The 27,389-nt window shown below is 35.7% G+C and overlaps 1 protein-coding gene across 4 annotated transcripts in view; it reads left to right on the top strand.

The window, feature by feature from the left end:
• Positions 1-27,389, top strand: part of CCDC18 (coiled-coil domain containing 18) — a 125,982-nt gene that overhangs the window by 52,822 nt on the left and 45,771 nt on the right. For 3 of the 4 annotated variants that reach the window (XM_081087750.1, XM_081087749.1, XM_081087748.1), the window contains 7 exons: positions 2,979-3,113; positions 3,269-3,346; positions 9,502-9,618; positions 10,915-11,082; positions 14,499-14,641; positions 21,625-21,788; positions 22,266-22,479. In XM_081087750.1, coding sequence (XP_080943876.1) covers positions 2,979-3,113; positions 3,269-3,346; positions 9,502-9,618; positions 10,915-11,082; positions 14,499-14,641; positions 21,625-21,788; positions 22,266-22,479 — 1,019 coding nt within the window. The remainder of the gene's footprint in view (positions 1-2,978; positions 3,114-3,268; positions 3,347-9,501; positions 9,619-10,914; positions 11,083-14,498; positions 14,642-21,624; positions 21,789-22,265; positions 22,480-27,389) is intronic. The other variant, XM_081087751.1, reaches the window with a different exon arrangement.

Here is a 27,389-nt window from a genome sequence, read left to right as displayed (position 1 = left end):
AAAAACATATTTAAAAATAAAATAAAACCCTAGCTGGTTTGGCTCAGTGGATAGAGTGTCAGCCTGTGGACTAGAGGGTCCCGGATTTGATTCTGGTCAAGGGCCCATGCTTGGGTTGCAGGCTCGATCCCCAGTTGGGGCGTGCAGGAGGCAGCTGATCAGTGATTCTCTCTCATCATTGATGTTTTTATCTCTCTCCTTTCTCTTCCTCTCTGAAATCAATAAAATATATTTTTTAAAAATAAATAATAAATAAAATAGAATAGAAGGAAATAAGTTTACAAATTAACAAGCTCAAAGAAGTTAGATCAAAGAAAACAACTTTAAAATACATCAAAGTTCTTGCTGAAAATCAAAACCAAAAATATCTTAAAAGCACCCAGAGAAATAACACATTGCATATAAAGGAACAAATACTAAAATTACTGTAGATTTCTCATCAAAAACCATGAAGATTAGAAGAGAAACCATTTAGTGCTGAAAGAGAAAATCCATGAACCATAGAATGTTCAGATATTATTTAGGGAATATGAAGATATTCTTAGATGGAGGACAGTTTAGAGATTTTGCCACCAGTGTACTTGTTCCAAAATAAGGTTCTTCAAACAAAAAGAAATAATACCAGAAGGAAACTTGGAACCTCAGGAGTGAGGGAAGAACAACAAAAACAGTAACTATTTGGTTAGATACAATGCACTATTTTTCTTCTCTTAAGGTTTTAGGACATTTGAAGAAAAAAATTATAGCATTGTCTATTGAGATTTTAATATATGTTGGTGTAATACACTGGACAACTACAACATAAAAGAGGAGGTTAAGGGATATATATTTATATAAAGTTTCTACATTTTAATTCAAGTGGCAAAATTTAATTCTCAGCAAAGTATGAAGAATTAAATATGTATATTATAATCTTAGCAAAACCACTAAAAATGACATAGTAAAGAGCCAATAGATAAAATAGAATTCTGAAAATATTCATATATTTAAAAGAAGACTGGACAGTAGAAACAGGAAGGAACAGGATTCAAAGAGAAAACTAATAATGAAATGATGTGTTTAACCATTTGTACACCATAAGCGTCTATAGACGCAAGCGGCAGACCTTTTTTAATTAAATTAAAAATATTGTGGCAGTTAACTGGTTAAATCCAGTCTTATAAAATATTACTTTATTTTTTAATTTATTAATTTTAGAGAGTGAGAGAGAGAGAGGCATCAGTTTGTTGCTCCACTAATTTATACATTCATTGGTTGCTTATATGTGTCCTGACTGGAGATTGAACGTGCAACCTTGGTATATGGGACGACACTAACCAACTGAGCTACCAGGCTAGGGCTCAAATATTACTTTAGATGTAAATGTTCTAAATACACCAAATAAAAGATGTGAGATTGTATTTAAAAAATTAACTCAAATATATATATATACTCTTCAAGAAATCCATCCTATATAATAAAACCATAATATGGAAATCAACCGAAGAATGGAAAGACCAGTCGCTATGATGTGCACTGACCACCAGGGGGTAGACGCTCAATGCAAGAACTGCCCCCTGGTGATCAGTGCACTCTCACAGGGGGAACACTGCTCAGCCAGAAGCTGGTTGGTGGGAGCCTCTTCTGCCTCCAGAGCAATGCCTAGGGGAGCAGGCCTAAGCCGGCAGTCAGACATCCCCCGAGGGGTCCCTGACTGCAAGTGTCGTTCAGTAGGCCTCTTGTGTTAAATATAAAGATGTAGTAGATAGGTTAAATATAAAAGGTTGGAAAAAGATGTCCCAGGCAAAGAAAAGGAAGCTGCAGTGGCTATATAAATATCAACGTAGATGTCAAAAGAAAGAAACTTGCAGTTGAAAAAGAGGAACATTACATAGTGATAAAAGGCTCAAACAGTCTTAAATGTGTAGGTACCTAACAAAAGAATTGAGCGTCTGCCCCCTGGTGAAAATACATGGAGTAAATGTGAAGAAGTATGAAAGGAGAAAGAAATTAATCCAAAACTATAGTTGGAGACATCAACACTACTCTTTTATGTAATCAACAGAATAAGTAGCCATAAAAATCAGCAAAGATAGCCCAGCCAGTATGCTCAGTGGTTAAGTGTCAACCTATGAACCAAAGACCACCAGTTCAATTCCCGGTCAGGGCACATGCCCAGGTTAAGGGCTTGATCCCTGGTAGGGGGCATGCCTGAGGCGGCCAATTGATGATTCTCTCTCATCATTGATTTCTATCTCTCCCTCTCCCTTCCTTTCTGTTTAAAATCAATAAAAAAATATTTTTTAAAAATCAGCAAGGATATAGAACTCACCTGAACACCACTGTTTATCAAATTAGCCTAATTGACATTTATAGAATATTTCACCCAACAATAGAATATACATTCTTCTCCAGTGTACCTTCATGAAATGTGCACTAAGGTATGCCATACCCTAGGTCAAAATAAGCTTTATCAAATGTAAAAATTGAAATCATACATAGAATGTCCTCTGACTTTAATGGAATTAAACTAGAAACCATTAAGATATCTGAAAAGTCCCCAAATACTTGAAGCTAAACAACACACTTCTAAATAATCCATGGATCAAAAAGTAAGTCTCAAGGTTAGTTAAAACAATTCACACTGAATGAAAATGAAAACACAACATAAAAATTGTGGGGTGCAGCTAGAGCAGCTCTGGGAAGCTTATAGCACTAAATGCATATATTAAAAGCACAAAAAATGTGTAAGAATGAAACACCACAGAATGATACAGTTCAATTTCAGTCTAGTATTGGTGAAGGAGTAAAGGGATAAGACGTGGGCATATGATTTCATTTCTTCTCTAAAAGAAGGGAAACGAAAGGAAATTTGGTAAAATGCAAAAATATATGTAATTTCAGTAATTTAACATGAATTATATTTTTTATATATTTAAATGTTTTAAAAATTTAAAAAATTTGACATGAAAATTAATAAATCTTATTTTTATGTTAAGCTTGAATCTCAACTAGAGAAAAAAGACCAGCAATTTAAAGAGCAAGAAAAGACTATGTCCATGTTGCAGCAAGACATAATATGCAAACAGCATCATCTTGAATCACTAGACAGGCTGTTGACAGAAAGCAAAAGGGTAAAACCATCTTTATAAAAACGCTTTTTAAAAGCTGAGTAGTATTTTAAGTTTATGTTTCTGTAACATACCTTTATCAGTTATTAAACAGCATATTAGTAATGCTAAAATATTTATAACCATACTTATATTTTTGCTTATCAATCTGTTTTCAGGAAATGGAAAAGGAAAATATGAAGAAAGATGAAGCTTTGAAAGCATTACAGAACCAAGTATCTGAAGAAACAATCAAGGTTAGGATGCGAATACTTAAAGAAATGTAAAAAAAATTTTTCTTAGCCCTGGTTGGTGGCTCAGTTAGTTGGAGCATTGTCCCATACACCAAAGGATTGTGGGTTCAGTACCCGGTCAGGGTACATAACTAGGTTTCAGGCTTGATCCCTGGTCGGGTGTGTTTGGGAGGCAATCGATCGATGTTTCTCTCTCACATGGATGTCTCTCTCCGTTTGTCTTTCTCCCTTTTTCCCTTCTTCTCTCTAAAAAATCAGTAAACATATCCTTAGGTGAGGATAATAAAAATGCTTAAAATTTTTTTTCTTAATGGAGACATTCCTGTGGTTTTTTTCACTTTTTTCTATAAATTGTAAAAATTATCAATATAAAAATCAAAAGGTAAAGATTTTACTTGGGTCAACGAACTTAGCTTCTGTAAATATATTTTCTTCAATGTGAGTTTTGGTCTTAATTACTTGATAGTTGATAATTTAGTTTGTATATTATCTAACCTCTTTTTTTTGCTTTTTTATATTATCTAACCATTTTTTTAACATTAAATTTTTTTTAACATTAGCTACTTGTTAATATTACTAGTAAAGAATTAACAGTGAAAGTGAAAGGAGATGAAACTATAAGCAGTCCAGTTTTATTTCTTTCTACCTGTTCTAAGATTAACTAGGGGATAAACTCAGAATTTCCAGATAAAATACGATTTGTGACTAATATATCTTCATGCTTAAAAGCATGGGCTTTGGAGATAAATTAACTTAGGTTTCAGTTCTGGCTTCACAGTTTACTAACTGACATAACCTCAGCTAGGTTATTTATGCTCTCTGAACTTTAATTTTTTTTATCTGTAAAATAAGGATAACAATAGTGTGAGATTCAGATTAATGAGATACATAAAATGCTTAGTATATGCCAAGTTACTCAGAATTTAATACGTAATTACTATGTATTCAATATTTTCTCATTTGCATTTTTAGTATTAAAAATAGATCCAAACATACTGCTATCTTTATTCTGTCATATATGGCTTGAATATAAAGGAATTTTAAAAATTGGTGTTGTATAGTACTAGTACTTTTGTCTGGTTTTTAATCCATTTTGTGACCTTGTATACCCATGTAAACACAATTATATGTTTATCCATAACTTTCCCATAGTATTTTCTAAACTTTTAATATTTCATGCCATGTCAATTCATTGCTTCATGTAAAACTAACCTCTAAGATAATTAATATTAAAAATCACTACTGTACAAAGGTTGTGGGCATGAAATAATTTTATTAAATAAAACTTATATTGCCACTTAACTCCTGTTTTTCTTTAAACCACCTAACACATCTAGCCCATCATCTGATAAGTTATTTCTGCATATTAATAGCCAGGTAAGAGACAGGAAGGAAATCAACAAATGAATGAATTATGATGTTGGGTTTTATTCCCTTGGTACCTTTAATAGTTTTACTGTCATTGAAATAGAAACAAAATTCTTATAACTGAAGTTATACTTAATGATTCTTTTTTTTAAAATTGATTTCAGAGAGAGAGGGAGAGAGATAGAAACATCAATGAAGAGAGAGAATATGTCCCCTACTGGGGATCAAGCCTGTGCCCTTGACCAGAATCAAACCCCGGACCCTTCAGTGCACAGGCTGACACTCTATCCACTGAGTATACCAGCTGGGGCTAAATGAGTCTTAACATATTGGATATTTGTAGCAGTAAAAAAGAAGTTTGAAATCTAGTTCTCTTTTCTTGATTATGTCATTATCATTCTGCATACGTTAATTAGTTCTTTGCATAAAAAAATTACGAATTTTCTATCTGCAGGAGAGTTATTAGGATCAATTTAAAGTTTGGTTTTTTTTTAAATTATTTTTTAAAATATATTTTTATTGATTTCAGAGAGGAAGGGAAAGGGGAGGAAGAGATAGAAACATCAGTGATAAGAAAGAATCATTGATCGGCTGCCTTCTGCAAGCCCCCTACTGGGGATCGAGCCCACAACCTGGACATGTGCCCCTGACCGGAATTGAACCTGGGACCCTTTAGTCTGCTGGCTGATGCTCTATGCACTGAGCCAAACCAGCTAGGGGTTAAATTATTGATTAACTGATTGATTGATTTTTAGAGAGAGAGAGGAAGAACGAGAGAGACAGAAAGATAAACATCAGTCTGTTCTTCCATTTACTTATGCATTCTTGCATATGTCCTGACCTGGGATTGAACCTGCAACCCTAGCATATTGGGACAATGCTTCAACCAGCTGAGCTACTCAGCCAGGGCCCAGTTTAAAAATGTATCACTTAGAAAAGTATGATGCAGCTTCTAGCTTAATGAGAGCTAGAAAATTGATGGGAAAATTCTAAACAAGTAATAAGAAAATCAGTAAATTAAAGTAATTTTTTAGCCTGCTATTAAATAGAAAATTGAGAGTGTTTATTAGATTTAGATTCTATTTATTTATTGTTTTGTTTTTATTTTCCACTCTAGATCCCCTCAAAAAAGAAAGTCATAAGTGGGGGGAAGGGGAAAGAAGAAGAGCTTAGGTGCTTTTGTTGAAGAAAGGATAGTGTAGAACTCCCATCCAGTTGCCCCAGGTTGTACCCCTGAGTAGGTTTTTGGTTCATCAGAGCAGTAAGTGTTTTGTATACAGTAATGATGTTTATTTATATGAGATTCACACTCTCAAGCTCTGTTCAAAAATAAGAAATCTAGTGGAGTAGTGGATGTTTGTTTTTTATTATTTATTAGTTTTAATTGGTTTATTAATTTTTAAATTTCATTCTACAAAAAAATTTTTTTAAAAAATATATTTTATTGATTTTTTACAGAGAGGAAGGGAGAGAGATAGAGAGTTAGAAACATCGATGAGAGAGAAACATCGATCAGCTGCCTCCTGCACATCTCCTACTGGGGATGTGCCCGCAACCCAGGTACACGCCCTTGACTGGAATCGAACCCGGGACCTTTCGGTCCGCAGGCCGATGCTCTATCCACTGAGCCAAACCGGTTTTGGCGTCATTCTACAAAAATATTGGAATAATAGTAGGGAGAACATCTTTGTAGATTCACTGTTTGTTAAGTGCTAGCTATACTCACTTCGTCTCTCTGTACACACATGCATACACACCCTTGTGTTTGCATCCACCCAATATCCCTTCCCCCTGCTCACACACTTCCCTTTTTGACAGATTACCTGAGAAGTTGCTGATGTCATAACACTTTGTGCCTTTAATACTTAAAGTTGCATCTCCTATGAACAGGAACTTTCTCCTTCAGGACCACACCACCTGTACATGCCAGAGAAAGTAAACAATAATTCAATAACAATACACAGTTCATACTGAAAATTTCCCAATTATTTAAAAATGTTTTTACAGCCTTGTTGCTCAGAGTATGCTCAAACATTGACTAGCAGCATTAGCATCCCCTGGGAACTTGTTTGACTTGCAGAATATCTGCTGTGCCACAGACCTATAGAACAAATATGGAACTACGGTGAAGCAAGGGCAAAAATTTAAGGAGATGCTTACTCTTAGGGTCATACAAGTGGAAGGGTCAGAACTTTCATGACCCTAAGTGCCTCTTTAAATTTTTACCTCTAGGTACCTTCCTTGCATCACCCTATTCCTGTCCTTGTTTCTGAATTAGACTCTTCATTTGAGTGGGGTGTTCAGGGGGTTTGTATACCTGGTAAAACCTTGATTTGCACTGCTTTTGCTTTGTTCCTTTTCCCCAGTCTAGGATTTAATTATAGTTTATGTGTTGCATTTGGTTCTTTAGATTCCCCTAAATTCACTGTCTCCTATTCTTCATAACACTTAAATATTTTGAAAAGTCTAAGTCAACTAGAACACCACATGGGTTATACTGTGTTCCTCCCACTGCTTCATATCAGGAGACCCATAATGTCTGATCACCCCATTATTGGCATTACCAATCTTTACACTTTATTTAAGGTGGTTATTGCCAGATCTCACTGTTTTAAGGGCACATTTTTTCCATTATAATTAATACACAAAAATGTGCAATAATTCTTGGAGACCATGTAAAGGCCTTGATCCTCAACAACTTTATAGCCATTGGTTTTAACATTTAGTGATGAATCTTGTCTGAATGAGTTTTTACATTATTAATTATCAATGTAGTGATATTCTGACAGTCATAGATTTTATTTTTCTCTGTGTAAGATGACACAAGTACCAGTGCTCATTCTCATGCTTAAGAAAGAAAACTTGCAAATATTTATACCTTTCATAAACAAATGTTAATTAAAAATCATGAGGACAACAGTTTATTAACAAAAAATAATCATTCAAAATTACAAGCTTTTAAAGCTGTTGATGGTTACATTCACAAGCTCTAGGGACAATCTTTGAAATCTGTGTCAAGGTTTTCTTTTTAGAAATAAGAATTGTAAGTATAATTTCATGATACAGAATAGTATCTGATGGAACATTTTTTTCTTTTTCTGCTTATCTTGTTTAGATTTTTTTCACAATAGGATGCTATTAAGAGAGAGAGAGATGCCCTGGCCAGTTTGGCTCGGTGAATGGAGCGTCGGCTTGCGGACTGAAGGGTACCGGGTTCGATTCCGGCCAGGGGTGCATGCCCGGGTTGCGGGCTTGATCCCCAGTGGGGGGCGTGCGGAGGGCAGCCGATCAATGATTCTCATCATTGATGTTTCTGTCTCTTCCTCTCTCTTAAATCAATAAAGAAATATATTTAAGAGAGAGAGAGAGAGAGAGAGAGAGAGTGAGACCTGGCTGGTGTTACTCACAGTGGTTAAGCATCCACCCAAGGCACAAAGAAGCCCACTAGTTCGATTCCCTGTCAGTGCACATGCCCTGGTTGTGGTCTTGATCCCCAATGAGGGGCGTGCAGGAGGCACCTGATGGATGATTCTCTCTCATCATTGATGTTTCTATCTCTCCCTTTCCCTTCCTCTCTGAAATCAATAAAAATATACAGAGAGAGAGAGAGAGAGAGAGAGAGAGAGAGAGAGAGAGAGAGAAAATACCCGACAAGCTCAAAATTACTGTATTACTGTAAGGACAAGAAAGGACCAAGACAAGAATCTTATTAGCAGATAGGAGATAGAGCATGTATGCAAACTGGCTCTTGAATTAATTTTTCAAAAAATAGATTTGTTGATTTGGGTTACTTGTTGCTAATTTTCTCTTTATATTAAGCATTTGCAACTGTAAAACCCTTGAACCAAGTTACATTGCTGCCTTTCTAAAACTATTTTCACTGATTCAAAGCAAAAGCAGCTTTCAGGCTGACAACATTTTCATTTTCTTATTGACTTCTGCATTAGCACAATATAACAGTTTATACTCACTTTGCTATTTTTCTTGATCAAGGAAACTTAAGGAGTAGGCTCAAATACTGCTTTCCTTTTAGAGTGTTTGTTTTACAGGTTCTTGTTGGCTGGCCTCTCTATCTTGCCTTCTCCCCCAAATACACATCTCTAACAGTCATACTCTCTTTTTAAATCTTTATTGTTCAGATTATTACAGATGTGTTCCTCTCCCCCCCCCCCCATAGCTCCCCTCCACCCGGTTCCCACTGCACTCCAGGCCCTTGCCCACCCCGCCCCCCCCCCCCACTGTCCTCGTCCATAGGTATAAGCTCTTTGTCCATTCTCTTTCTGCACCCTCCATATCCCCTTCCCCTCAAGAATTGTCAGTCTGCTCCCTTTCCATGCCCCTGATTCTATAACATTCACCAGTTTATGAACAACAAAGTGACAACAAATACATATCTATCAACAAGTGAATCTAAAAATCAAATGAATAAAAAATCTGATGAACAGAACAAATTCATACTCTTGATATGCTGAGCTCCTGCCAGCTTCTCACCATTCCCTTTTACAGAGACTTAACTCTGAACATACTCCTTCTTTCTGGAATGACCTTTCTCACTTGTTCATGTCCTATTTATTCTTCAGCTCCATTTTCTGGTTTCCTAGTTTGCAATGAAAAAGTTAGTGTCTAAGTAAATCTCTTCTGTATTCATATTTTATGTCCTAAGTTTGACTATATATTCACTGTTTGAAGCAGTGAATTAGCATTAGGACATAAATCTATAAAATATTGAGCATATAATAAACACTTATTAATATGAGTTGATTTTCCTGTTTCAAATTTTTGCTGCTTAGGTCAGACAGTTAGATTCAGCATTGGAAATTTGTAAGGAAGAACTTGCCTTGCATTTGAATCAATTGGAAGGAAATAAGGAAAAGTTTGAAAAACAGCTAAAGAAGAAATCTGAAGAGGTAAATGAATATTTTCTTTACATATAGAATATTTGTCAAGTGACTTCTTTTTGAGATATTGTTTATTTTCAAAATACTTTACAAGTACATCTGTTTTTTTAAAATGATATTTTTATCAATAAATATTTTTATTGATTTCAGAGAAGAAGGGAGAGAGAGAGAAGAAACATCAATGGTGAGAGAGAATCATTGATTGGCTGCCTTCTGCATACCCCACACTGGGGATCGAGCCCGTGACCCGGGCATGTTCCCTGACCAGGAATCAAACCGTACCTTCTGGTTCATAGGTCAATACTCAACCACTGAACCACACTGGCCAGTCTGATTGTATCACTTTAAATCAAAGTGATATGAAGGAGCTCAGCATATCAAGGTCATTTATTTAACCTCCTTCTTTTGGGAGCAAGCGAAGAATATTATAAAATAATCATTAAATTATACTGCATTGTTTATTCAAATTTAACAATAATTTTTTTGGCAGATTTTTTTTGGAATTTGGAAAACTAGGACAAAGGGCATTCCCTCCCCCTCCCACCCCCCCCCCCCCAATATAAGTGCTTTCAGATAATTTCAAAGGTGTCTTTTAAAGCAATTTGCAGGAATGCAATATTCAAGTCTTTAAATATTTGCAGTGAATAGGTATGATTTCTTAGTTCGTATTGTCATTCCTTTATGTGTTTTTTGGACCATGAATATTCAAAAGTGCATTGCTAGGATATAATTTTACAATAATGGCAACAATAATGTAATAAATAGCACATAATGCTTTTGCGGCTATAATTTATTTTTACTAAGGGAAAAAGATACATCGATAGGAGTATGACAAAACTCATGGCCTCCAATGTTCTCTTCCTTCTGGGAGGGATCACATAGAACATGCTTCTTTCTATAGCAGTGAAATATGGTAACGTCTACAATATTTCTGCCCAGGGAAACCTGCTTATGACTCACAGATCAATATTTTATATGGGGGCGCTGGTCACACAGGAACAGCAACAAATATCAAAATTTCAAAAGGAAAGCATGATTCTATGCCCTAGCCAGACAAAGCAATTTCATCTCTTAGGGAATGTGAAAATGCACATTCCCAGACACCATCCAAGGGCCAACCCTATAAGCATATCTCCTCATCAGAAAGATGGACCCGCCCCCCCTCCACATAATAACCTATAGCTATAAATATAATTGTCCCACATGGCAAGTGTGATAATTATCTAACAAGGCAGACATCTTTGACATTTTGTGTTTTTTATTTGAAGCATGTCATTAATAATGACAAATGTATATATTTGTTAGGTATACTGTTTACAGAAAGAGCTAAAGATAAAAAATCATAGTCTTCAAGAGACCTCTGAGCAAAATGCTATTCTACAGCATACTCTTCAGCAACAGCAGCAAATGTTACAACAAGAGACAATAAGAAATGGAGAGCTGGAAGACATTCAAACTAAACTTGAAAAACAGGTATTATTGGTCAAAATAATCTTACTTGTATGAAATAGAAATTTTTACAAGTAATAATACATTTTTGTTAGTTATATAAATTGGTGTTCAATATCAAAGATTTCATATTATAAGAAATATTCTATATTAACATCATAAAATGGATAAAGCTCTATTCCTGTGTAATGTGACCATGGGCACATTTTGTCATTCCATACAACTTACTTATAATCTAGGCTTCTTCTTCAATATCTCCTTTCTTCGTGGATCTGAATATAATTCCTATATGAATCATCAGACCTTCCAATTTCTTTTTTTTTTTGGATTAGGATTTGTGACAATCCCCAAAGAAATGCCAAAGCATGACACTAAAAGAAAAATCACAAAGGATATCACTTACTTCTAAAAATAAATTATTATTCTAAAGAAAGTATCCTCAGAAAATTTATACTAGAACCCAATCTTCGCTCTTTCATTCATTAACAAATTCATCTGAATTATTCAGACAGATACTCTATTTCACATCTTTTGTTCTTTTCCCCTTTTCAAACTTTAGAGAAACATGTAAATTAGAAAATGATGGTTCTGTGTAATCTCACTACACCTTACCTTTATGACTTTATGTATTCTGAATTCATCCTCAGCCCCTCGAATGGAATTAAAGAATCTCCTCTCAATACGTTCAGACATTTCAGGCAGATATTATATATTTTCTTTTCTAGAGATCACTCCTGTAACTCTTCCATCTTTTTTGTTAAAGTGTAGGCCTATTGCTTGATGTACCTGATGTACAGCTTTATTCTGAAGTATTTCCTCATCTCATCTGCGTTAGATTCCCACTTCCTGCATACCTTGTCATTGATCTGGGTTTTGCAGGATTGGTTATAATTCTTGTTCCTTCTGGAGTTGTTTTTATTTCTCTAATGGTCTTACAGTTTTCTTCTGTTTTTTCTCCTCCCTAAGTCTGCCAGTTCATTTGTATTTTTCATTTGGTGATTTTATTTCTTCATGATCTTTAAGAGATTTTTGTGTTCTCTTTCTTTGAGGGTATAAAGGAGTTTATATATAAAAATTTTGCTGAAACCGGTTTGGCTCAGTGGATAGAGCATCGGCCTGCGGACTGAAAGGTCCCAGGTTCGATTCCGGTCAAGGGCATGTATGTTGGTTGTGGGCACATCCCCAGTAGGAGATGTGCAGGAGGCAGCTGATCGATGTTTCTCTCTCATCGATGTTTCTAACTCTCTCTCTCCCTTCCTCTCTGTAAAATATCAGTAAAATATATTTTTAAAAAAATTTCTTCAGTATTTGGTGAATATTTTCCTATCTTGCATTTCTGTTCCATTATGCATAGATTCTGTGCTATATTCTTTCAGATTATTACTTATCTTTAGATTTTTTTCTGCTTATGAGTGTGCTGTCTAATTAAGCACAGAGTAGATAGATTTTTCATGGTTCCCTTCCCTTTTTACCTGGGTATTGTTTTAATTTTATTCTTGAAACTTGAGTAGATATTAATGATTTATACTCTGAATTTAGTTCTTCTTTGAGAGATTTTTAGAAGATCAGGGAGGATATTAAAGTCATTGGCCAGAGATTAACTTTGAGATCACAATCATGTAAATGTTCATTGAAAACAAGGAGTGGCTGAGATTTACTAGGAAGAGAATGTAGTATGAGGAGTGAGGAGATTGACTTGGATAGATCTGTGAGGGATGTAGTACATGGAAGCCAAAGTAAGTATTTCATGATAAGAAATGATAGTTGGTATCATGGACTGTTGGAATCAATGCCAAGTAAATTGAGGGTTGTGAAATATCCATTGTAATTAGCAACATGGAGCTCACTGATGAATTAGCGTAGTTTCTGTAGAATGGCCAGATTACTACGATTGAGGAATGAAGGAGAAGTGAGAATGATACAACAAGCATAGGAAACCGAGAGGTTGGGCTATGGAGAAGAGAAAAGAAGGGGTGGTAGTTGGAGGGAGGTAGAAGTAAGAAGGATGATTTTTTTCAATAGAAGGATCTTGAACATGTTTAAATTCTGATAAAAAAGAAACCAGAAGAAAGAGAGATTGAAGATAAAGCAGAGAATAGAGATAGTGAATAGTATGAGGGCCCCTCCTGGCCAGTGTGGTTCAATTAGTTGAGCATCAACTCATGAACTAAGAGGTCACCGGTTCAATTCCTCTTCAGGGCACATGCCCAGGTTGCAGGTTCAGTCCCCAGTTGGGGTTCTTATGTGAAGCAGCCGATCAGTGTTTCCCTTTCTCTCTTTCTCTCTTTCTCTCTCTCTCTCTCTCTCTCTCTCTCTCTCTCTCTCTCTCTCTCTCTCCCCCTCTTGCTCTCCCTCTCCCTCTCCCCCCTTTTCCCTTCCTTCTCTCTAAAATCAATAAAAACATTTAAAAAATAATATGAGGTTCCTGAGGATGTGGATAGGAATTGAACCCAGAATACCTATGATATAATTTGACTTGTATAGGAGAAAGAATACCTCTTTCACTGTAGCAGAAACAGAAGGAAGAATGAATAGGAGTGAATGCAAATCATGTTGGGAGTAAATGCAGGTTATAATGTTTGAGGGTAGATGGGAATCTTGTAATTCTTCACTGAATGGGCCAATTTGTGAAGAAGGAAAGGAACATGATTTGACAAGAGAAGAAAAAACATTTCAAATGGGGATAATGAAAAGGAGAATATTTACCATTATTTTGTTCAATTTTTAAAAAATATATATGTTTTCATTGATTTTAGAGAAGGGAGGAAGGGAGAGGGATAGAGAGATAAAAATATAGATCAGCTGCCTCCTACACCACCTCCCCTACTGGGGATTGAGCCTGGGTTGTGCCCTGAGTGGGTATTAATGATTTATACTCTGAATTTAGTTCTTCATTGAGAGGTCTTAGAAGATCAGGGAGGATATTAAAGTCATTGGCTCAAAGTTAATTGAACTTGGGACCTCTTGGTTCATGGGTCAATGAACCACTGAGCCACACTGGCTGGGCTTGTTCAATTCTTGTAAGTCTTATTTTAGTGTTATGATGTGGCCACTTCTATAAATATGTATAGGAATGAAAGACATTATATAAAAAATTGTTTTGCTTTTATATTTCAAAACATTAAAGTAAGTCCTCATTTAACATTGATAAATTTCATCACTTTAAGTGAAATGACAAATAATGAAACCAATTTTAGTGTAGACTTACTGATATAAGTGAGTTAGGTTCCTGTGTACCTTATCAGTATTATAATGAAACAACATTGAATGAAATGACATTATTCAAGGACCTGCTACAATTCCTGGTCTATACTTTGATTTTTATAATACATCTTGAAACTGAATGATAGGCTAGGGCTACACATATATATTTTTTCTTCTTCTGAAGAATATTGAGCTGTGACTGAATTTAAAATACTTACTGAAAACTGCTTTACAAGGTATCAAAACTGGAACAAGAGCTTCAAAAACAAAGGGAAAATTCCACTGAAAAGTTGAGAAAAATGGAGGAGAAATGTGATGCAGCCACACATGAAGCAGATTTGAAAAGACAGAAAGTTATCGAGCTTACTGGTACTGCAAGGTAAAATGAATATGATAGTTTTCATTTATCTTCCTCTTTCAACATCAGTAGTATCTGAGTTTCAATATCAGAAAATGTTCAGGGAAGCTTTTGCTTGAGAAAGTAATTTATCTACAGTCTGTGTTCCTATAGTGTTTTGTTTGCACCTACCTCATAACCCTCCTATTATAAGTTCCTTAAGACCAAGATAATATCTGGTTTATTTTAATGGGGCTCCTACAACAATTAGCATAATTCCTTATACCTCATAGGCACTTAGCAATTGTTGTACTGAATTAAATTGTGGAAAATAAAAACATTTTAAGGCAAAGATGTACTCACACACAAGAATGGGGTTATCTAGGGGAGGGAGTAACTTAATAAAATAAAGCAGTGGTTCTCCACCTTGACTGAACTTTGACTAAACATTAAAATCACCTGAGGACCCTGGCCGGTGTGGCTCAGTGATTGAGGATCGACCCATGAACCAAGAGATCACGGTTCGATTCCCAGTCAGGGCACAGGCCTGGGTTGTGGGCTCAATCCCCACTGGGGGCATGCAGGAGGAAGCTGATCAATGATTCTTATCATTTATGTTTCTATCTCTCCCTCTCCCTTCTTCTCTGAAACCAATAAAAATATATTTAAGCTATAAAATAAATAAAATCACCTGAGGATCTTTACAAAGTACTGATGCCTAGGTCCCATTTCTAAGGTTCTAATTTAATTTGGCTAGGCTGGGTCTAGGCATCAGTTAGTAAAGAAATGCACCCATGAGCTGAAAGCTATACCCAGCTTCCCCAGAGCTCTTCTACTTTGTCAACAAGAGTTGACTTAATTAATAATATACTCATAATTAGCCCACCATTCTACCAATAGGAGGTGAGAGTTAATTATGCACTTGAACTAAAACTACAGGTTACCAGGCTGCTTCTCCCCTACTGACAGGAGTAAAGATAGGGCCTTTGTGCCTTGAGTAGCAACTTGCTTCCCCCGATGTCCTCAACTCTCTCAACAGGGTCAAGCGGGTATCCTATTTTTCAAACTAGGACCACAGTTCTTCAGACTGTCTTTCTTCTATTGACAGGTTTCTGTCCACTAACACAGCCACACCACCAGTGTGTACCTTAATTCTTCAAAGATTAATCACATTATAACTTTGTCCTTGGTTATGCAAAACACCACTAGAAGCTATAGATTTTCAGCTCAACCCTTATCTCCCATAGTAACCTCTCCACGTATTCTCTTCCCTTCTTCCACTTTCTGAAAGACTTCCATTGTGTCCTCTGGAATTCCCAATCCATCCTGTGACACATCTATATCCTCAACTTCTTTCCTCTTCTTGTAATAGAAATCTGATTCTCCCGAGGATATTACTTCTTTCCTTGCAGCCCTCTAAAGTAAAAAATTTTCCCCACAGTTCTTGTACCATAGGATCAAGATGTGCAATAGTATACCATAGTTCACAAACTTCATGACATCAGATCATATCATCCCTCACTGCTGCTGACACCTACAGGCCACCCGACTTACTGTTGCTCTCTAAAATTCCTCACAAAGATTAATCACTGCTGTCATTATTCTTGGAGATTTCAATATAGTATATCTATCTAGCTGATCCTCTGACACCTTAGCCTCATTTTATTTATTTTTATTTTTTTAAAATATATTTTATTGATTTTTTACACAGAGGAAGGGAGAGGGTTAGAGAGTTAGAAACATCGATGAGAGAGAAACATCAATCAGCCACCTCCTGCACATTCCCCACTGGAGATGTGCCCGCAACCAAGGTACATGCCCTTGACTGGAATCGAACCTGGGACCCTTCAGTCCATAGGCTGACGCTCTGTCCACTGAGCCAAACTGGTTAGGGCAACTTAGCCTCATTTTAAAAAGTTCTCTAATGATCCTGATCTCTGTCATACCTAGGCCACTCACTCACATGATTCATCCTTGATCTTGTCATTAGTATTTCAACATAATCTGAATATTATGTATCTACCCCATATTATCCTCATTTTCTCTCTTTTTTAAATCCTCACCTGAAGATATTTTTCCATTGATTTTTAGAGAGAGTAGAAGAGAGAGGGAAAGACAGAGAGAAATATTAATGTGAGAGAAACACATCAATTGGTTGCCTCTTGCATGAGCCCGTGGCCAGGGAGGAGCCTGCAACTAAGGTACATGCCCTTGATTGGAATTGAACCTGGGATCCTTTGGTCCGCAGGCTGACTGACACTCTATCCACTGAGCAAAACCGGCTAGGACTCCTCATTCTCTCTCTTTTTCTTTTAAATATATATTTTATTGATTTTTTACAGAGAGGAAGGGAGAGGGATAGAGAGTTAGAAACATCAATGAGAGAGAAACATTAATCAGCTGTCTCCTGCACACCCCCTACTGGGGATGTGCCCGCAACCAAGGTACATGCCCTTGAGTCTGCAGGCCGACGCTCTAGCCCAGCCGTGGGCAAACTACGGCCCGCGGGCCGGGTCCGGCCCGTTTGAAATGAATAAAACTAAAAAAAAAAAAGACCGTACCCTTTTATGTAATGATGTTTACTTTGAATTTATATTAGTTCACACAAACACTCCATCCATGCTTTTGTTCCGGCCCTCCGGTCCAGTTTAAGAACCCATTGTGGCCCTCGAGTCAAAAAGTTTGCCCACCCCTGCTAGCCCCTGAGCCAAACTGGTTAGGGCTCATTCTCTTTTAATACCCCAAATTCAACAATTCTTTGGTCTTATCAGGAACCCTAATCCATCAGTCCCATCACTGTCTCATTCCCTAATGTTCTCTCTTCTCTCTCTACCCAGCTTAAATTCTTGTTAGTCATTAAAATAACTGATTTGCATATAACCACAATTCCCTTACCTCACTCTTACTTTGTGGTACACAGCCTAAAACCAACTCAGACTACTCCATGTCTGCATCTTTACAGAGGCTTGAGAAAATAACCACACTGACCAATCTTACTTTAAAATTATAACTTTAAACCTTAAGTGTTCCCTTAGCAGTGGTTCTCAACCTTCTGGCCCTTTAAATACAGTTCCTCATGTTGTGACCCAACCATAAAATTATTTTCGTTGCTACTTCATAACTGTAATGTTGCTACTGTTATGAATAGTAATGTAAATAGTTGATATGCAGGCTGGTCTTAGGCGACCCCTGTGAAAGGGTCGTTCGACCGCCAAAGGGGTCGCGGCCCACAGGGTGAGAACCACTGCCTTAATGCTATCTGGCAATACTTCTCTGTACCTTTGCCTTTTCTTTCAAAATTCCTACAAACCCTCCCCAATGTTGCTTTCTGTTTCACTGAGAAAATTGAAATAATTGTTTCTTTTCTCACCCCTATACTCCCCTATAATTTGACTTCTAGACAAAAACTATTTATGGTTATAGCTAAAGGCACATTCATAGGAAAAGTAAGTCCTAAATGCTAACAGGAAGCTTATAAACTAGATAATTAAACTTCATAAGAAAGATGCGCCCTAGTTCCAAGAAATCTCTTCATGAAGCAGCGTTTTCTCTCTTCTCACTAATACTTCTTTTACTTCTGGAATTGCAACTTATAAAATTATTTTTCTCTCCCAAAAGATATTACAGTTAAAATATATATGTTATATATCTCCTTGGATCTGTTTTAGCAATAAAATATTTTCAGATAAAAAGAGAAGAAACTTAATTATTGAATATATTCTGTGGTGAGCAGTGTGCTAGGTGAACACATTAACTCAGTCTTCAAAACAGCCCTATTGGGTTTTATTATCCAAATATCTATTTATTTTAATTTTTAATTGATTTTTAGAGAGAAAGGGTTAGGGAGAGAGAGAGAAACATCGATGAGAGAGTGAAAAATAGATGAGCTGCCTCCTGCATGCCCCCTTGCAGGGATGGAGCCTGCAGCTAGGCATGTGTCCTGACCAGAAATCAAACCTGCAACCTTTCAGTGCACATGATGATACCCAACCAACTGAGCCACACCAGCCAGAGCTATAACTCGGGGTGAGGGGGAAGGCATCTGTAATATTTTAACAATAAAGATTGCTTTTTAAAGATATATTTCTAAATAACTTTTGGAAATTATGAATCTAAGTAAAAAAGAAAAAAAGCTAAAACTCAAAGAAGTTAGGGTATGAGATACATAATTTAGATGTGCTCTAAAACTAAGTTTTTTCTGTTACATCACATTGGAAGGTTCTTCTGATATTATATGTAAATGTCCTAACCCTACTGTCTTAGTGCTGAGGTTCATGGAGCACTTGTTAGATTTCTCAGACTGCCTCCATAGCCATTTAAAAATCTTTTTACATTTGAAGAAGCCAGAGAATCTCAGCTGCTGTATTCTTAAAGTTTAGTTTTATTTTTGCATAATTTTTCCTTTAGCCCTGTTTCCAATCTCAGACTTAATTGTCCATAATAACTCTATGCCTGTAATGTGAAGTATTTTTGGAAAAACTCGTAGGCTTAAAGGCTGTTACAAATTTTGAAAGTTATGGGGAAAATATTGGTATTAGATTATTTATATAATAGTTAAAAATCTTAAGCCTTTAAATATTTATTGTGTTATAGTAATGCCTCATTTACATGGCATCAGGAAATAATATATAGTTGCTCATAAATAGAGAAATGAGTGAAATTTATCTTTATCAAACACTGAAACTTTGAAACAAAACAAAACAAAATTTTATAGAAATTTTCCAAAATGTGTATTTTCTTGTCATTTTTACCTTCTCTGGGTGACTAGAGTTATTATATTCATTAGTTATATCATGGTAACTTTATGAAACCTTAAGGAGTATAGAACTCTGTTTATTTGTTACCAAATATCTGTAGAAAGCTGTGCTTTTTGAGTTCTTGTATTTTTAAAATATAATTTTTCCCTGCCCTGCTGGCGTGGCTCAGTTGGTTGGGCATCGTCCTATGCACAGAAGAGTTGCCTGTTCAATTCCTGGTCAGGGTGCATGCCTAGGATGCAGGCTCTATCCCCAGTCGGGGGCATGCAGTAGGCAGCTGATCAATGTTGCGCTCTCAAACATTGGTGTTTCTCTGTCCCTCTCCCTTCCTCTCTCTCTAAAAAAATCAATAAAAAATCTTTTAAGCCTTGGCTGGTGTAGCTAAGTGTTAAGAGTGTCATCCAGCAGTGTCACTTGTTTGATTCCCAGCCAAGGGCACATACCTGGGCTGCAGGTTCAATCCCCAGCCCCAGTTGGGACGTGTGCAGGAGTCAACCAATCGATGTTTTTCTCTCTTTCTGTATGTGTGTGTGTATGTATGTGTATATATATATCTCCCTCTCTCACTCTCTGCTTCTTTCCCTCTCTCCTCTCCCCTTACCCCATTACCTCTCTCCCTTCCTACCTTTTTACCACTTTCTCTAAAATCAATGGAAAAATATCTTCAGGTGAGGAGAAATAAATAATAATAATAACTTTTCCCCAACTTCTTTGCTGACAAGCTATTACCTCTTAGTACTGTATACCAACCTTTTTTGATTATTTTTTTAAAATTATGTTTTAAATCCACTCTAATATGAGAAAAGAATTAGTCAAGCTTTAGCTAGGATTTTAGACATGTAAAAGCGTCATCAGCACTTGTCTAATCTGATAGTTCTTAACTTTGTTGGACCATGGACATATTTGAGGATATGGATCATTTTCTATACATAGACATAACATATGCATACATCATTATGCACATTGTTTCAGGAGTTTTTTAGTTTTCCTCAAGTTCACTTATGGACATTGAAAAAAACCCTCCTGAACAAATACAATTTCATCTATGTTGCATTTAGAAAACAAATGCTCTAACTTGCAAACTCAGCTTATGAAATGTCAAAGACCAAAAGAACTACAATAAAAAAATGCTGATGCAAAGGAACATCAGCTCTGCCCACTATTGTGGATGACACTAACAATTGTTTAAATAGTAAATATCACTTTGGAATTAACAGCAAATTGACTTAAAACTTCCTCTCACTATGTTTATGAGCTGATAGGTAGCCAAACTTCGAACTTCTGTAGTGAAATTAAGCCCAGGACCACCTGAAAGTTAGTAAACTTTCACTATTAATAACTATTTGTATTATCCTAGGCCAGTGATTTTTAACCAGTGTGCCATAATAATTTTTAAAACATGCAATACCTGACTATTTAGTCAGGGGCACTGACCTCTTTTCCCTTAGATCAGCGGTTCTCAAACTGTGGGTCGCGACCCCTTTGGGGGTCGAACGACCCTTTCACAGGGGTCACCTAAGACCATCGGAAAACACATATATAATTACATATTATTTTTGTGATTAATCACTATGCTTTAATTATGTTCAATTTGTAACAATGAAAATACATCCTGCATATCAGATATTTACATTATGATTCATAACAGTAGCAAAATTACAGTTATGAAGTAGCAACGAAAATAATTTTATGGTTGGGGGTCAGCACAACATGTGGAACTGTATTGAAGGGTCGCGGCATTAGGAAGGTTGAGAACCACTGCCTTAGATTATCAAATAAAAAGATAACAACAGCCAACACAACAATACCTGCCCATGTGAGTGAATAAAAATTATGCCTATATTTTTGACAGATTGGCAAAAAATATATTATTGTTGTGCTGTAGATTTTAGTAATTAGTTTATGTGTGCCAGGAAATTTTTAAAAAGGTTGAAAATTGCTATCCTAGACAGTTAATTCACTTAATCTTCTATTTTCAATCATCTGTAAAGCAAGGAAGTTGCACTAGCTCTCAGTCCATATAAAGCTTTATAAAAATTAACTGTAGTTAAATTGAAAAGACTGCTAGCCTTGTTAAATATTACTAGGTGGTACAGTTGTATTTAGTTGGAGCATTTTAAACAATATCATAGGTGATTTAAGATTCTTACTAGACATTTTGCTGATATTTGCCCTCATATAACTTGCAGTTTTTGTTTAGTCAGAGACAAGTCAGTTGGTTTTTAAATTTCCAAATTATCATTTGTTTTATTGTTTGTTTTTAATTAGGCAAGTAAAACTTGAGATGGATCAGTACAAAGAAGAGCTGTCTACAATGGAAAAAGAAATAATGCACCTAAAACGAGATGGAGAAAATAAAGCAATGCATCTCTCTCAGTTAGACATGATCTTAGAACAGACAAGGATAGAACTAGATAAGAAAACAAATGCTGGTAAGCAACAAGTTAGCTGAGCTTAGCTGCCTGCATATTTATATTTATTTATTTATTTATTTATTTATTTTAAATACATTTTACTGATTTTTTTACAGAGAGGAATGGAGAGGGATAGAGAGTTAGAAACATCTATGAGAGAGAAATATCGATCAGCTGCCTCTTGCACACTCCCTACTGGGGATGTGCCCGCAACCAAGGTATATGCTCTTGACCGGAATCGAACCCGGGGCCCTTCAGTCTGCAGGCTGGCGCTCTGTCCACTGAGCCAAACCAGTCAGGGCTGCATATTTATATTTAAAGAAGTGAACTAAAGTTAAGAACTTGGGATGATAGGGTTGAAAGGGATAATGTGTAGTCAATATCTTATCTCTGGTAGATGAATAAAATTGAATATTCTTAATTATAATTATTTACAAAGTTCTTAATAATAAATGGTTTATATATAGTTCTAAAAATATTCTCTTGTCTTAACAGTGAAGGAGTTAGAAAAGTTACAGCACCACACTGAAACTGAACTAACAGAAACCTTGCAGAAACGGGAAGTACTAGAGACTGAACTGCAAAATGCTCATGGAGAATTAAAAAGTACTTTAAGACAACTCCAGGAATTGAGAGACGTGCTACAGAAGGCTCAATTATCATTGGAGGAAAAATACACCACTATAAAGGATCTCACAGCTGAACTTAGGTGAGTTAATACTAAGAAATGATATCACAATTACAAGTATTTCACTTTATTATTCTGAATCCTTGGGTCATACAATACCCCAGTTGTTGCTGAATTCTAGATGTCTAAATTTCTCAACTGGTTCACTATGGCTCTTCCTGGTTAGCCTGTCCCACTCTCCATGTAATAAATTCAGTAGTTGCTCTTGGCTAATAATTTATTATTGATCTGTGGACCATTTTACATTGGCCCACTCCTGTATTCTATAGTGGTAGAAAATGATTGGACCAGCATATCGCAGTGGTTAATAGCAAAGTAATAGTAACAATAACAATATTGTTCTTTGTATTAAGCCTTTATTTTGTGCCAATGCTATGTCAGGGACTTTATATGTGATCTTACTAATTTCTTTACAACATATACAACCTTTTCACACTTGAGAAAACTGAAGCCTGAGAAAATTAAGTAAAATCCCCAAAGTCAGATAGAGGGTTCAGAGATGGAAATTAAACACAAGTCTGTCCAACTCTAAAAAATTCTTAGATTAGCAGCTAAATTCACCACTTCTATGGTAAGTGGGATTGGAGAGCCAGACCAGAGCCAGAGTGTGAGAAATAGATTCTGAAAAGGAAAACAGAATTATAACCTAGGATGTGAAATGTGGAATGAAAGAACAGGATAGAGAGCAGCAAGATGACCCAGAAACTTAAATGTAACTCATGATTTATTCTAGGACTCCTTTTTCTTTCTACTCACAAACTAATTTTTAGTAAAGTTCATGTAGTTTTAAATAGTATGTGTCAGATTTTCAAATCCATATCTCCAGAAATAACTTATTACCCAAACTCCAGACTCAAATATCTAATGACTTACTTTTTTCCACTTAGAGGTTTTTAAGAGGCTTCTTAAGCTTGGCCAAAACAGAACTCTTTTTTTTCTCCTGCCCTTCCTCTCAGTATCATACAGTAGCTCAAACCAGAAATATATGATTATTTTATCTCTTTCTCTCCCTCTTTTCATTTAATCTATTAGCTAATCATCTCATCTCTGTTTCTAAAATATATTCCGAAATCAGTTGATTTCTAGGCCTGTTTTTTAATCATTGCCTTAGCACAAGCCATCATCATCTCTCACCTGGTCTGTTGCTATGACTTCCCAACTGGTTTCCCAGTTTAAATTCTTGACCCTCCCACAATCCCTTCTCCACAGAATGGATTTAAGTTATGATTTAAAACATCCATCAGATTATATTACTCCCCTACTTAACCCTTCTAATGGCTTCCCAAAAGATTCAGAATAAAGCTCAGGCTACTTGGGAAATGTAAATCAAAACCACAGTGAGATACCACTTCATACTGTAATGAGTGAATGGCCATGATAAAAACAAACCAAAACCAAAACAGAAAATAGCAAGTATTAGCAAGCGGGTGGAGAAATTGGAACCTTTATACATTGCTGGTGGGAAGCTGAAATGGTATAGATGCTGCACAAAACAGTTTGGCAGATTCTCAATAAGTTAAACAAGAATTATTTATAACTCAGTAATTTCACTCCTAGGTATGTACAGAAAATAATTGAAAACAGGTGTTCAAACAAAAATTGTGCACAAATGTTCATAGCAGCTCTTGACTATAGCCACCAAGTGGAAACAACCCAAGTGTCCATCAGTAGTTGAATGGATAAACACAATGTGGTGTATCCATACAAGGAATATAATATATATATATATATATATATATATATATATATATATATATATATATATATAGAGAGAGAGAGAGAGAGAGAGAGAGAGAGAGAGAGATAGATATATAGATAGATAGATAGATAGATAGATAGATAGATAGATTTTAATTCTCACCCGAGGATATTTTTCCATTGATTTTTAGAGAGAGTGGAGGAGAGAGGGAAAGACAGAAAAATATCGGTATGAGAAAAATACATCAATTGGTTGCCTCCTGCCCAGGCCATAGGGCTGGGGCCAGGGGGGAGGCTGCAGCTAAGGTGCATGCCCTTGACTGGAATTGAACCCAGGACCCTTTGGTCTGCAGGCCGATGCTCTATCCATTGAGCCAAACCAGCTAGGCAGGAATATTATTCAGCCATGAAAAGAAAGTACTGATATGTGCTATAACATGATGAACCTTGAATACATTATGCTGAATGAAAGAAATCAGATACATATTGCACAATTCCACCTATATGAAATATCCAAAATTAACAAATCTATAGAGATAGAAGGCAGATTAGTGGTTGCCAAGAACTAGGGGGAAGGGGAATAGAAAATAACTGCAAATAGGTATGGAATTTTCATTTGAAGTGATGAAAAAGTACTGGAAATAGTGGCGATAGTAACACATTGAAGTAATAACATTGTGAAGGTATTTAGTGTAACTGAATTATATACTTTGAAGGGTTTAAAATGGTAAATCTTTTATGTATTTTACCACAATTTAAAAAAAATGCAAGGTCCTTATTCTGGAATATAAAACCCTACATGACAAGATTCTGCTCTACTTCCCTGGCCTCATTTCATAGTGATCTTGTTCCTGGCCTTCCTACTTTACTTAAAACTTACCAAGTTTTTTCGCATCTTCCAACTTTGCCATAACTGTTTCTTTGGCCTAAAATAATGGTTCTTTGGCCAGCTTCTTGCCCTTCACATACCCTCAGAGCAAGCATGTCAAATTCAGAGGCTAACATAGGCCAAATAAGGTTTAAGTTTATGTGGGCCGCAAAAAACCAAAAGCTTCAATTTTCATAGAAACAGGTTTATTTCGATAGAGACATGCTGAATACAAAGGGCTGAAATGAGTAATCGTTAACATAAAATCATAGAACATTTTAATAAAAATTAATATTTTTCTTGAACATTTACTTACCAGACACTGAATAACTGCACAAATTAATAAGCTTAACGCAAATAAACCTATTTTTCTTATTCTCTGAAAGCGAAACATTTCCTGTTGGGCACACCAAACCAGTCAGTACAAGACTAATGATATAACAATTGGCTGCTAAAATATTCGCTGCTAGTATTAGTGGAGAGAAGTGGTGCACCTGCGCGTAAGATGCGTAAGGAAAATGAATACAACACAAATATAGTCATTAGTCATTAGTGAACATTGTAGTTCGTTATTAATTATTGTGTATAACAGGATATTGTAAAAATTAAGTTATGAAATTTTTATTAAAATGTTTCTTACATACCGTTATGTTGGCTGGGCTGTATAAATATTCGTTGTGGGCCACATGCGGCCCATGGACCGCAAGTTTGACATTCTTACCTCAGAGAACCCTTCCTTGACAACCTGCTCTAAAGTAGCCACCCAATCATCACTATTTAATGCTCTAACATAGCACTTTGTATTGTGATATTTTTCTTGTTGAGTTGTTTGTTATTTATAATTCATCTTCTCTCCTGGACCTACAAGAGTATAAGCTCCATGTGATGAAGGACATCTATCTTGTTGACTATTAAGTCTACAGTACATAGAACCCTGAAATATAGGAAGCATCCAACAAATATTTTCTACATAGTTAAGTGAGTGAATAGATGAAAGAAGTAGTAATGAAATCTAAAATTCTAATATCTAAATTTTAGAAGCTCAATTATTTGCATAGACAGCAGTTAGATATCTTTAAAATTCACATTTTATTTTCTTTTATTAAATTTTATTGGGATGACATTAGTCAACATGAACATATAGGTTTCATGTTACTTTTAGAATTTTATTTTATTTTATTTTTTTTTTTTTTAATATATTTTATTGATTTTTTTACAGAGAGGAAGGGAGAGAGATAGAGAGTTAGAAACTTCGATGAGAGAGAAACATCGATCAGCTGCCTCCTGCACACCCCGCACTGGGGATGTGCCCGCAACCCAGGTACATGCCCTTGACCGGAATCGAACCCGGGACCCTTCAGTCCGCAGGCTGACGCTCTATCCACTGAGCCAAACCGGTTTCGGCTAGAATTTTAGTTTAGCCTTGTATTTTACAACTTTTGACTTTTAGGAGAATAATAAACAGCTCATTAAAGAAGTTCAGGATCTGTTTTTTAAAATCTGTACCTTTATTCAATATTGTTTCATATTTAAAACTGGGAAACATTTGAAGATTTTCAAAATCAATACAACATTTTCAGACTTTGTCATGTCATAACTTAGAGTTCAAATTAAAATTCTCTGATCATAGGCGCCAGACTGTTAGAAGGATTAAAATGTAAGTTAGGGTTTTAGGATGATGATAATTTATAAAATATATATTTATAAAATATATAATGTATAACATACATTTATATTTATAAAAAAAATATTTCTATAGTTGACTTTATTACTTCACTATATGTAATGCATCATTTTGAGTAAAATTCCCATGAGAAACACGGTGGTCATTTCTTTAGCTGCGGATATCAAGAATACCAACCATGAAATAAATGCTTAATTCAATTGTAATAAACTCCCAGCTGTTACATAGAAAAGACTTTCAAATACTCCTTTGATCTATAGATCAAAAAATATGGATATAGTTTTTAAATTCTAATACTGATTCAATCTTATTTCCTGGGAGTGCTTTAATATTTTGCTTAAACTGTCTACAGTAATAGAGTTTAAATTAACTTTTGTCTTTTTAACACTATATTAAACGAATTATATTGATATCAATCATTTTTCTTATACATTATTACTTTAGTTTGAGCCCTTTCAATCTAAAAAAATGCATGTATCCAATAACTTTTAACTGCAGGAAAGGTGACCCAGTTGACTTAATTTTTTTAAAAAATCTTTATTGTTCAGATTATTACAGTTGTTCCTCTTTTTTTCCCCCCATTGCTCCCCTCCACCTGGTTCCCACTCCACCCTCTGCCCTTACCACCCCCCACACTGTCCTCATCCATAGGTGTAAGATTTTTGTCCAGTCTTCCTGCAC

The sequence above is a fragment of the Myotis nattereri genome, assembly GCF_964212035.1.
Source record: "Myotis nattereri genome assembly, chromosome: 3".
In the NCBI taxonomy this organism is placed as follows: domain Eukaryota; kingdom Metazoa; phylum Chordata; class Mammalia; order Chiroptera; family Vespertilionidae; genus Myotis; species Myotis nattereri.
The sequence above is the reverse complement of the archived record's forward strand: the minus strand, read 5'-3'. Positions and strand labels throughout refer to the sequence as shown.